At 35.2% G+C, this 12,606-nt stretch overlaps 2 protein-coding genes across 3 annotated transcripts in view; one reads left to right on the top strand and one right to left on the bottom strand.

The window, feature by feature from the left end:
• The window catches only part of LOC110207352 (uncharacterized), a 57,071-nt gene extending 54,444 nt beyond the window's left edge, over window positions 1-2,627 (bottom strand). Inside the window, exon 1 of the mRNA XM_078149172.1 lies at window positions 2,572-2,627. Coding sequence (XP_078005298.1) covers window positions 2,572-2,627 — 56 coding nt within the window. The remainder of the gene's footprint in view (window positions 1-2,571) is intronic.
• Window positions 1-12,297, top strand: part of CNEP1R1 (CTD nuclear envelope phosphatase 1 regulatory subunit 1) — a 31,855-nt gene extending 19,558 nt beyond the window's left edge. Inside the window, exons 2-7 of one of the 2 annotated variants that reach the window (XM_020985134.2) lie at window positions 2,557-2,709; window positions 4,536-4,607; window positions 8,416-8,489; window positions 9,876-9,985; window positions 10,101-10,155; window positions 10,964-12,297. In XM_020985134.2, the coding sequence (XP_020840793.1) occupies window positions 2,667-2,709; window positions 4,536-4,607; window positions 8,416-8,489; window positions 9,876-9,985; window positions 10,101-10,155; window positions 10,964-11,005 (396 nt within the window). In that variant the 5' untranslated portion in view covers window positions 2,557-2,666 and the 3' untranslated portion in view covers window positions 11,006-12,297. Of the gene's footprint in view, window positions 1-2,556; window positions 2,710-2,790; window positions 2,924-4,535; window positions 4,608-8,415; window positions 8,490-9,875; window positions 9,986-10,100; window positions 10,156-10,963 lie in introns of those variants that run through there. The other variant, XM_020985136.2, reaches the window with a different exon arrangement.
• The last annotated feature ends 309 nt before the right edge of the window (window positions 12,298-12,606 follow it).

The following is a 12,606-nucleotide window of genomic DNA, read 5'->3' as shown; positions in this document are numbered from 1 at the left end:
GGAGATATAATGTAAGCATTTTATTTACTTGCTTTTAATTTGTTAAAATGCATGGTATAATATTGTTTTTCTTTTTATCTAACTAGTTATATGTGGAAGGAGGGACAAGGCAAGACTGGGCAACTTAAAAAGCTTTAAAAATGGGGTCTTGTTTTGGGATTTTCGTTACATCTCCCTGACAGCAGAAAAGGACTTTAACTATGATCCTAGAAAGGTGATGACATCCTGACTGGCCAAGTCCTGACTTTTGGATGAGTGTATCTGTACTCTTTTGACTAGGTCTATGGAAAAGTACAGAGACAGGAGCAAATATCTGAGGCTTTGGATCTGTGAAATTTCAGGACCCAATGGATGCCGACATTGCAATTTATGAACCTCATCAAAAGGAACTTTGCAGTGAACAGTAACTCATTTTGTTTACCTATAGAATTGTAATGTAGTAGAATGAATATGCATTTGGAGTCTGTACCTGACCTGAACTTCAGCACAGCCTTCTGTAAAAGGAGAGATACTTCAGAGAATCCTGGCTCCCATTAGAAGATACTGCATCCCTGGTCTCCATCTCCAATATTTGAACCTTTAATCTCCCTGACACGCAAACAGGACTAGAAGGAGTAAAGAATACTTCTCACCCTTTGTTGTCACATCCAAACCCTTCCTGTGTCACTATCACTCAGCAATCTTTCTTCCTTTTAGGTTCACTGTCTGTCTATTCAAATCCTGTTTGCTGTCATCTGCCAACCCCCTGGTTACTCTTCCTCCTTTCTTAAATAGTTCAGTAGCTGGCTCACAGTATTCCTTAACCAACCCCTGCCCTCATGGAGCAGATTTCAATGTACACTTTAAGCACCCTTGCCTCCCAGCTCTTCAATGTCTTCAATTCGTGTGATCTGGGTTTCCACTCCAATTTAGCCACACACAGGTGTGAGTCATATCCTTGATCTCACTATTCTCTCCCTCCTCCCACTCTCATGATCTAGAACTATGAATTTCCTGGAATTAAAAAGATCTAGTTTCCAATCCTCCAACAGCTACTGGCTGTATGACCATGGGCAGCTACTTAATCTTCTCAATTTCTTCATCTATAAAATAAGAATAGTAAGAACTGGAATCATAGATTTAGAGCTGGAAGGGACCTGAGAAGTCCAACTCCTTTATTTTATAGATGAAGAAACAGATACAAAGAGAAGTGACTTATCCACGACCACACAGATACCTGTAATATCTACTTGCCAAGTTGTGAGGTTCAAAGGAGATAATGTATATAAAGGGCTTCACCAACTTTAAGAAGTGCTTTATTTTAAAATTATTATGATATTTATTTTAAAATTATCATTAAATCATATCTGATCATTAATTAGTAGAATAAAATTTCTCCAATAGAATATAAGCTCCTTTAAGTCAGCAACTGGTTTTGTTTGTTTATATCATTAGGATCTGAACCGAAGTAAGTACCTAATGAATGCTTGTTGAATGAATGAATGAATGAATGAATGATGTCAGGATTCAGTCAATCCATAGGTTTACCTCATCTCTGAGGCAGGCAGTACAATGGATACAGTGCCAGACCTGGAGCCAGGAAAAGCTGAGTTTGAATCTGGCCTCAGACACTCATAAATTATATGACTGAGCAAGTCTTTTAAATGCTATTTGCCTCAATTTCCTCACCTGAGAAATTGGGGTAATAATAGCACCTACCTCACAGGGTTGTTGTGAAGATAAAATGTTTGATATTTATAACACAGCCAATCTATATATGCAGTGCCGAGAGACTATCAAATTGTCTTCAAAATCAACCTTATTGGGGCAGCTAGGTGGTGCAGTGGATAGAGCACCGGCTTTGAAGTCAGGAGGACCTGAGTTCAAATCTGGCCTCAGATCAAACCCTTGACACTAACTGTGTGACCCTGGGTAAGTCACTTAACCCCAATTGCCTTTTAAAAAAAAGCAGAGAAACAAAATTAACCTTATTAAATTGCACAGTTCTATTCCTGAACGTGTCCTCAACTTGTAAAATGATCATTTTTAAGGTATTTTTAAAGAGATTTATCTGATATTTGGCGCAGTATTTGGTTAATTAGTGTTTATTGTAAATGTTATATTCATAGCGACAATGATTTTTAAATGATTATTGACTTTAATTTAATGCAGGGAATATGTGTGATTTCGTCTCTCTCTGTCCCTCACTGTACCCAACAAGGTGCATTGCAAACAATTAACGAGCATTTATTAAACACCTACAGTGTATCAGACAGAAGGCCTGTTTAGCTTGACTGCATAATGAGAATCTGGAAAGATAGGTTGGGAACAGGTTGTGAAGGCCTTGGAAAAACAAAAGAGTTTATAGTTTATCCTAGAGGGGCAATAGGAAGCCACTGGGGTTAACAGAGTACAAATTTCTTGTACTCTGTCCCCTTGGTGCCTGGGAAAATGCTATCTAGAGAATCAGGGAAGCCAGAAAGAAGAACAAGTCCGAAGGGGATGTTTAGGAAAGCGCTTCTTTCCAGCAACTGGGGGGGAAAGCAGACCCGCCAGTGACAAGAAGGCATTTGACAGAGTGCAGTTCCGCACCGGTGCAGCGGGAGGAGCCAGACGAGAGCAGGCGCAGCTCCTTCTGCGGGAGGCATTCGCTCACTCGGGGTGAGGAGGAGGAGCCCAATCCTAAAATGGCACGGCGGCGAGCGTTCTCCTTAGCCAATGGGAATCCAGGTTAGTTTGGGGGTACGGTCCTGGGGCCCAATGAGCGAGGTGGGTGTAGGCGAGGGGCAGCCGGGCGCGGAGGAGGGGGTGAGGGACGGTTGGGATCGAGGCTATCTGAGGGGTTGGGGGTGTCGCGGGGCTGAGGCCGGGGTCGTGATGCGGACGGGGCAGCGGCAGTGACCGGAGCTGCCGCCCGACATGAACTCGCTGGAGCAAGCGGAAGGTAGGGACGCCGGCACGCTCGTGTCTGCCTTGCCCCGGCCAGCCGGCGCCGAGGATGGGGTTGAGGAGAGGTGGGAAGCGGAGACCCCACCCCCGGCGGCCGGAACGCGTAGGCCCGGGCTGAGGAGAGGCGATCGGGCGAGGCGGATGCGCGTCTTGCGGCGAAGCAGCCCCGGCCCGGCCCGGCCCCTCCGTTTCGGGGAAAGGGCTTCGGGCTGTTGGTCGAGCTGTCTTGGTCGGTGTCGTGGGGGGGGGTTGGTTTTCATTAAACAACTCTAAATTTGTGTGTGTGTGTGTAACCATTAAACAACTCTAAATTTTGCCTCAGTGGTTTCTTATAGTAGCCGTGGTAAGAAAGGACTTCAGACCCTCCTTTTTGAATGAAAACAAAATTAAAGTTACCAACCCTATGTAAAAGTCAGGTCTTAGACTCATATTTAGACCATATCCTCAAGCACGTCTTTTTAAGTTTAAGAGAACAGCTATCCTAGATGATTGTAAATAATTTCAAGTTATACGTGTGTAGGTGTGTATAAAAACACACCTACACACACACACACACACACACATTTTGAGGCAGTCGGAGTTAAATGACCTCGGGGGCTCACACAGCTGGTAAATGCCTGAGTTCGGATTTGAACTCAGGTACGTCGGATTTGAACTCAGGTACTCCTGATTCTGGGGCTAGTGCTGTGTCCACTACGCCACTTAACCTGCCCTAGGTTTTATGTTCTCTTAAAGAAGAATATAAAGAGGTGCGGGGGAGGTTGGGGAGAGTCTGTAGGGAAAGCTCTGTATGGACATTTCGTCCCCAGATGCAGATCAGCAACTAATGTGATTTATAGTCTTGAAAACTGTCTGGGTCATTGAGAGGTTAACCAACTTGCTTATCACAGCTAATATGTATGTTGTCAGGGGCAGGACTTCAATCCAGGTCTTCTTCATTCCAAGGCCAGCTCTCCATCCCTTCCCTCTCAAGTTGAGGGGATAGTTCTTTGTAAATAATTCAAGGTCTATATTCACTTTATGGGAGTGCTTTGAGCTAGTCATTTGTTTTTTTAAAAAGTAGTACAGCTGTTAATGCTATGAAGTTCAATTTGAATGCCCCTTCCAAACTTGCTTAAGGTTAGACATGTTCATGGAAGGGGAAGTGCTTTTCAAATCAATTATAAACAACTGTTAAGCCCGTTTATGTATTTGTAAAGCCAAACAGTGTCAAGTGTTTAGGGCATAGAATAAATACAAGCAAAATTAAAACTCCATATGTCGTTCAATAAAACGTTGTTAACTATGTGTTTAATTTTTGGTACTCAAAAAGAAATGAAAGCTTAGCTGACTTCTTTCAGTCTGTAGCAGAGAGAACTCAGCTGAATGTTCAACTCTGCTGATTTTGTCACTTAATGTAACATAATGTATAGCTTTTCAGTAAGTCAGATGCCTCAGTTTCCCCATGTTAAATGGCAAGAAGAAATCATTCTAACAAGCGTTTAAAGCTGAGGTAATGAATAACATGTAACTTGATGATTGAATGTAAACATTTTGTAATAATTATGGTTTAGCTTAACAGACAAAACCAATATCAGTGACTATATTCTTAAATGTTTTTGCCTTAGATCTCAAGGCTTTTGAGAGAAGACTTACCGAATATATTTCTTGTTTACAACCTGCTACAGGACGTTGGAGAAGTAAGTTAGTTGAATGTTTTCTAAGAGAAGAGGAATTAATATTTAATATTTTTTCCTTCTGTAGTAGTAATTTACTTTGTTACAAATTTTATGTAGAAAATGCCCATTTGCAAAATACCACTTTGTCTTTTCCATCAAAATCGACCATTCAGGTTATTTGTTAATGTTTGTTATTAAAATGTTTATACTTGTAATTGTTTTAAAATTGATTTAAAATCAATGTAATAATAGTTCCCCAAATTATGGTATTTTAAACTATACACAATTTCCTAAATTATTAGTAATAATAGAAGTTTCAATTAGAAGAAACACTGTAGAGACCATGAAGTGGAAAAGAAAACCTGTACTTAGTAAATGGTCTTTTTAGTACATACTTATGGCATTTTAGAAGGTAACATACAAATCTTCTGTAATCTTCATTAGTGTGTACTATACTTCAGGCATAGTACAAAATTTAGTTTAAAATAGACAATTTCCTATGGGAACTTAAAGATTAAAAAAAGTGGCAACGTGGACAAATTTCAACATTTAGTCTGTTCTGTACATGTTCTGAATAATAGTCTTCAATTTCTTAGACTGTTAATATAGAAATTATAAAGATCTCACTATCTTAAAATCATACCACTTCTTAGAATTGTATACCTCCAAGATATGGAACTTTGAAATTTCACTCTCTAACCACAACTTCTATTTTTTCTAATTCTCTTATCAAGTTAAATGTACTCTTTGCCATTATATGATCTCCAGTCCTTTGATCTATCCCTATTTTTTGAGTCCCTTGTTCTGTTTCCAAACTAACATTAATCTTCTTCATTCACTATATATATATTAATCTTGACTCTGCCTTCACTCACTGCCGTTCCTAGTCCTAAGCTAATAATCTATCCATTCAATGTTTCATTAACTACCACTGTAGGATATCTTGTCCCCTGACCTACCTTCCATTAGTCATGACCTGTGAATTCTCATCCCAAAATTATCTCCCTCATCCAGTTTCTCTAGTGCTGCTGAGTTTTGCTCAATAAAGTCATAAAATAACATAATATATATTGTATGGTTTAAACCAACATAATTTTATGATACATAACATTGGTTGGGCCCTAGTTACTACTTGCCAATCCTTCTATAATATCCTTATTGACTTCATTTCTCATTTCTTATAGTAACTAAACGTTTTAAACATTTTTCTCTTCTCACTGCCTAACTGAATCCCCATTTAAAGAATAAGGCCCAGCTTCCTCCTTCATTAAGAAGATTGGGATCATTCAACATGAGCTCTTTCAGCTCTCTTCCATTCCTCACAGATTATAGCATTATCACCCCCATTCTTTATTGTGGTCAAAAGAGAAGAGGTTAAGATTACTGTTCAACAAGGCCCTTGATCTCATTCCATCCCACCTCTTTGAGACTTTGCTCCAGCAGTCAATACATCTCATGCATCTTCATTCTCTACCTTGATACTAGCCTGTAGATGTGTTTATTATAGTCATTTTTAAAAAAAACCTTTCTTATATTCTTCTATCCAACTATCATACCATCTCTTTCTAGTTTACTGCTAACCTTTTAAAAAATTGTCTACATGCACCTCCATGGCCTCACTACTTAACTGTATTTTCATTCCCTTTAATCAGTTGATAAGTATTTATTAAGCAGCTATTGTATGCCAGGAACTATGCGAGGCAATGAGGTTACATGTACAAAGAATGAAACAGTCCCTACAAAACTATGTTATAATTTTCCTTATAACCTTATCCCACTACTAGTACTATCCCACTGTAAGCTCCCTGAGGGCATGGATTATTTCTTATCTAAACTTTGCATTTCACTACCTACTACAGTAATTGCTTAATGCTCTGAACATAGTAGGGACATAGTGAATATTTGTTAAATGAATGAATAGCTGTAACATCCAAACCAAACAATGTACATGTAATTGTACATGCATATATGATTTTTCCCACACTATTAACTGAATCTGTTGAATGAAAGCATTTATAATGGGTTTATTGATCTTTCTGCTTCTTAAAATGTTTGCTTTCAAATCAGTTTTGTTAAATATTGAGAGAACTTTACCATGACTACTTCTTTTTCTTTTTGCAAACAGTTATGTAATATTGGAATGTTTTTTTGGTTTTGTTTTTTTGGTGAGGCAATTGGGGTTAAGTGACTGCCTAGGGTCACACAGCTAGTGTCAAGTGTCTGAGACCGAATTTGAACTCAAGTCCACCTGACTTCAGGGCTGGTGCTCTATCCACTGTGCCACCTAGCTGCCCCCCCTCCACATGACTGCTTCTTTAAGAAAAACTGGTAGCCAGGATTTTAGTGTACATTTTATCAGACATTTTTAGAACAGTCCTACGTATGTATTGACTAATAACATATTGTTAAAAAAGGAAAATGATTAAACAAAATTCTCAAGGAATTGAATATTTTGGTTAATTGGTTAACGGGTTTAGCCTGAAAACTGATATTGTTTTAACCATTAAAGAAAAATCTTTTTTTCCCCCAAAAAATACAACATTTATTAAGTTTGCCATCTTACATGGGCATAGTTCGTGGCACTCCAGAACAATTACAATAGTAACATCAAAGAGCATTGGTCATAGATCATCATAATTGATATGATAATAATGAAAGCACTTAAAATATTGGACATATTACGAGAATGTGACCCAGAGACACTATGTGAGCACATACTGTTGGAAAAAATGGCACAGTAGATTTGTTCGATACAGGATTGCCACAAACCTACAATTTGTAAAAAATGCAATGTCAAGGAAAATCTTTTAAAATCGTATTAGTATGCTTTCCTATCAAAGCACAGCATAATGAACATAATTTAATCTTTGAAGATTCAAAATAATACATTGTTTATATTTAGTTCTGTCATTTATATTAAAATGTTACTGAAGTAAGATAATATGTATGAGAACATTTTAAAAAGTTACAAAGAGTTATATAAATGTATGGTGTTATTATTATGTATAGATTTATGGAAATTGCCATATCCTCTGGAATTAATTTAAAATGATCACATCTCTAAAATACATGAATTATCTTTTGATTTGCCTCTGAAAGCATAGTGTAGCAAAAAAAAAATCTCTATAATTAGAGTTTTGTCTCATTCTGATATCATTGATTTCTTTCTCTTTTTTAAATATGCACATGCCTTTTAAAATAGACTAAACAGTTATGTCTTCTCTCCAATCTGTGTTGCTGTATATTTTGGGTGAAATTTTTTTTTATGGTAGAGTTGTGTTTTGACTTTTTGGGATTTCCAGAATAGGTATGCTTAACTCTGGGAATCTTGCTTTCACAGAAGTATTGCTTTTTGCCTACCTATAATTTGTACTCTGTACATCCACTAAATACCTTGAAGAAAATGCTGTCCTTTGGTTGCCTTTTTTTTTTTTGATTCATCTGCATTTATTAAGGAGGAAAAATCTTTTAATGGTATTCCTAGAGAGGCTCTCTGTGGTGTTTTTGTTTTATTTCTAGATTGAATATGTGTTATGTCACATTTCCATGATTATTTTTGTTTTTCTTGGGGGGGGTTTTGTTTGTTTTCAAACTTTTTAAATTCTAAGAAATCCAAGCCAAAATGGGGCATTTGTGTCCTCACTTGAATATTGGACAATGGAGGCCATATGATATGGCAAGTCATGAAAACTTAGGTTACTCCTTCCTTGGTCTAATGTACTCTCTACTTAGTACTGTCTCCTGCAACTCTCATTTATTAGGAATTTGTTTATCTGGTATTATGTAAGAAGTTTATTTGTTTACTAATTTAGTTTTTATCTTTCATCAGTGATTCTTATAGTGGTGTCTGTCTGTACAGCTACTGGTGCCTGGAACTGGTTGATAGATCCTGAGACACAAAAGGTAGAAGTAATTTGGTTTGGTTTGGTTTTTCAAAGAAAAATGCATAATGCTAATGAAGACTATTCTTTGTGTTCATTTACCAAAAGCAAACTATTTAGTAGCAGTTTTTACAAGGAAAAGCAAACTATGGTATTTTCATCTATGATTTTGCTTGATACAAAACCTTTTGCTCAGAATTTATAGCTGCAAGTTTATTGCCAGTAAGTGTTGTATGTTTTTCAATATAGCACCCTTATAAGAGTTTTTCAGTATAGCACCCTGTAAAAGTATTAATGTTTTTATTTTCACGATTTAAAAGATCTCTGGTTTTTCCTGTTGAGGCTACCTATGGAAGGTGTATCTATAACTTTTTAAGCAATATAAAAGGAAAATTTAGGGATACAGTCATAATTTTCTCATGTAAATGGAACCATAGAACCTTTATATAATTCAAGAGCTTACTTAATATGTGAGGTCATTAATTATGCCATCTGGGATAGAGACATAAAAAGAAGAGCAACTAGAGCTAGACAATTAGGACTGGGCCTTTTTATCAACAGAAACCTTACAGGGTCTAGTAATAATATCACAATTTCTACCATTCTTTGACATGAACCATCTTCTCCAGTAAGGCTAATCTCTCAAAATCCTATTAACATATTACATGCACAGTGGAAAGAGTGCTGGGTATGGAATCAGAGGATCTGGGTTCAAAAATCCTAGCTCTGTTACTTGAAGCCTATGTGACCTTGGGCAAGGCACTTAACATTTCAGGGACTCAGTTCCTCATCTATAAAATGAGAAAATTGGATTAGATGACTTCTAAGATCCCTTCCAGTTCTGAATTTATGATTCTATACCTTTACATTGAAATGACTTTTCTGCTCATCCTAAACCCCACAAGTTTTTCAGTTCTGGCACAAAAATCTACCTCTTCATTGAAGGCCACATTGTTGGTCTCCCTCTTCTCTGAATCCCTATACCACTAAGTTTTATGATTTAGCACTTATTTATGTACAGTCTTATATTGCTCACCCAATTTGTTTCCTGTTAGTTTAGTCTTCTCAAATAGATTTTAAGCTCTGTAATATAGGCTCCATGTTTTGCCCTTCTACTTAGCACTGGATAAATGTAAGTGTTTTTTAAATACCAATTAAATGCATATAGCGATAGTACAGATTATAGTGAATACTAGGGATAAGGTAATATTAGCAGGCTATATAAATGATGATAAATTTTGAATGCTTAACTAAATTTTTACACAGCATAGCAATAAAAGAAACTAGGATCATTGTAATTACTTTGTTAGCTTAGAAGATGAAAGGATTAAAAGGAATATATAGGTAAGAGTATAATTTAAACAATAACAGTATAATTTTGAAAATAATTTAAACTTTTTTGATATAGGTATCCTTCTTTACATCTTTATGGAATCATCCGTTTTTCACAATTAGCTGTATCACTCTAATAGGGTTGTTCTTTGCTGGAATACATAAAAGAGTGGTAGCACCATCAATGTATCTTTAAATGTGGCTGAATTTTATTTTGGAACCATTATTAAAATATTTCTGTCTGACTTTGTTTTTAATTTTCTCTAAATAATGGTATTTTCCTTTGACTACATATATGCAGTATAGCAGCCCGATGTCGAACTGTGTTAGCAGAATATAATATGTCTTGTGATGATGTAAGTAATTTTTTTACTTATATATCATACATGAAAGATTTTTTTCATGCAAAAGATATTTCCGTATTAGCCATGTTGTAAAAAAAAAAACCAAGAAAAATAAGGACGGTGAAAAAGAAGATGCTTCAGTCTACACTTAAGAGTTCATCAGTTATTTCTCTGGGATTAGACAACATTTTTTTATCATGAGTCCTTTGGATTTGATACATAATGTGAAATAATTGATCTCAGATTCAAAAGAATTTTAAAATATGGATAGCAACTTCATGTTTGGGATGGTGTATTTAAAACAGTAATGCAGTAGATGTTTATTTTATAGCTAGCATTAATTTTATTTCTATGTAATGGGGAAGGGAAAAAAGGTTTATAGGCAAATTTAAAGTACAAGTATGTTTATTTTGTTTCTTTTAAAATATTGCTTCTATGATAGTTTATAGTGGACTGAACTACTTTGCAAAATACCAGTATACCTTCAGATATTCAAAACTATTTCCAGTGTGATAGGAATTTAGGTCAAATGTATAGCTTTATTTGTATTCTGGAAAAATTTTTACATGGTGATGAACATAAAATATTCCTCACTATTCACAATAATTACATTTTATTTAACAGATCATTGATTTTCAGGTAGTCATTAAAAAGATTGTAGAAGAAAAGACATTTTTTTAAAACCCTTGTTATTGAAAACAAAATTAATTTCTAGGTCATGAATAACTACAGATGTTAGAAATTTTTTTTAACATGTATAAAGTTACTTTCTTCATAACAGAACACATGTTGAACTTTCTTTCCTTCTTTTTTTCCCCAGACAGGAAAGCTCATTTTGAAACCTAGGCCTCATGTTCAATGACGATCTCTGTATGTTATCATGGGACCTGAAATAGCCTTTCTTCAGATAAGTGATGCAGCGAAAAGCCATACAGGATTCCTTTTACAGTTACTTATATGAAAGTCTTAGCAACAATTGACAAGAAGTGTGCAATATTAACCCAGATTGTCTTGATGATTTCTCATGTTATCAGTGCTTTTGGTACTTTTTGATTACCTATATTTCAGTATTAGTGTCACTTTAGTACTTCATTATCTGCAACACTAATTGCAGATGAAGTATGTGTCTTGGTTACTAAGTTAAAGCTTAGAGACAGAACCTCATTCAGTTTTTATAATGTATTTTTGCAAACTACTGTAAATAGCAAATCAATGCCAGTGTTAAGCAAAGAGAAAACATGTTGTGTGGACCTTTGTTCTCCTGCACCAGTATTTAAGGAGCACCTACTTGCCATTCCCACAACTTTTTTATTAATAGTTACTGCATATGGCTGTATTGTTTATTCTCCCAGCTTATTCTTTAAATGGTATTGTAGGAAAGTAGATTAAAAAGCCCATCAAATTGAACTTAGGTTGAAGAAAGACTCATCTCCATTATGTTGTAAGAAATTACAGATATTTTGAGATAAATGTTTTGTTAAACTGTATACAAAACTTCAGCCACTATTGTGGTTTTTACTTACTGGTTCAATATTTTCATTTATTGTTCAATATACTTTATAAATATGTTTTTAAAATACTCATAAGAACACTTCATAGGTTTCTGAATATGAAAATTCAGTTACGAATTATGTAGTGTTTGGGAATTCAATAGCTGTATTGTTTTAGATAATTGGATTTTGTGCTGTGGTAGTCATAACATTACACTAGTATTGCAGATGTGTAATTTATGATCATATTCCACCATCTGAAAATGTAATACGTTAACAGTGCCACAAAATAGTCTACTATTCTCACAACTTAAAGAGTAAGTGCTAATGACATACCGTGTATGCAGAATAGCGATATGTACTATAATAGCCCATAGAATTAAACTACTGGGATTGCTACAAATATTTTAACATTCTGGAGGTGTCTTTTTACTTGTTATTATGAGAAGGTTTTGAAAAGGTTTAAATTATTTCATGAGCATCCTTTTAATTTCATTTAACAAAATACCTGAAGTTTCAGCAACAATTAAAAAAAACCTTTAATAAGGCTGCCATTCAGCTTAAAATTAATCTTCCAGCTTTCATGTATATAAAATGTTATTCTTTGATTGAACTACAGCAATAAAACTCTCAGCTCCTAAGAAGTCTGAGAGAATGTTGTCTATTCTCATGTTTCTACATTGTTTTATTTTCTGTAAATATTGTAGGTAAATATGTGCATAAAAATTAAACACTTTATATATATATATATATATATATATATATATAAACTGCTGGTTTTTCCTTGTATTAAAAATATATATATGAATATAGACATTAAAATATGAAAATAATTTGTCCAAACATTTATTAAAAAGATACATATTTTACTTGAACACTGTGACTAATAAACCAAATTCTAATTTTCAGTCTTAAATTTGCTCTTAATAAGGAAAATTGGATTTTATTACTGTCACTATAAAAACTTTATTCA

The sequence above is a fragment of the Phascolarctos cinereus genome, unplaced genomic scaffold, assembly GCF_003287225.1.
Source record: "Phascolarctos cinereus isolate Bilbo 61053 unplaced genomic scaffold, phaCin_HiC Scaffold_2;HRSCAF=192, whole genome shotgun sequence".
Classification (NCBI taxonomy): domain Eukaryota; kingdom Metazoa; phylum Chordata; class Mammalia; order Diprotodontia; family Phascolarctidae; genus Phascolarctos; species Phascolarctos cinereus.
Note: the sequence above shows the minus strand (reverse complement) of the source record. Positions and strands in the feature narration are given on the sequence as shown.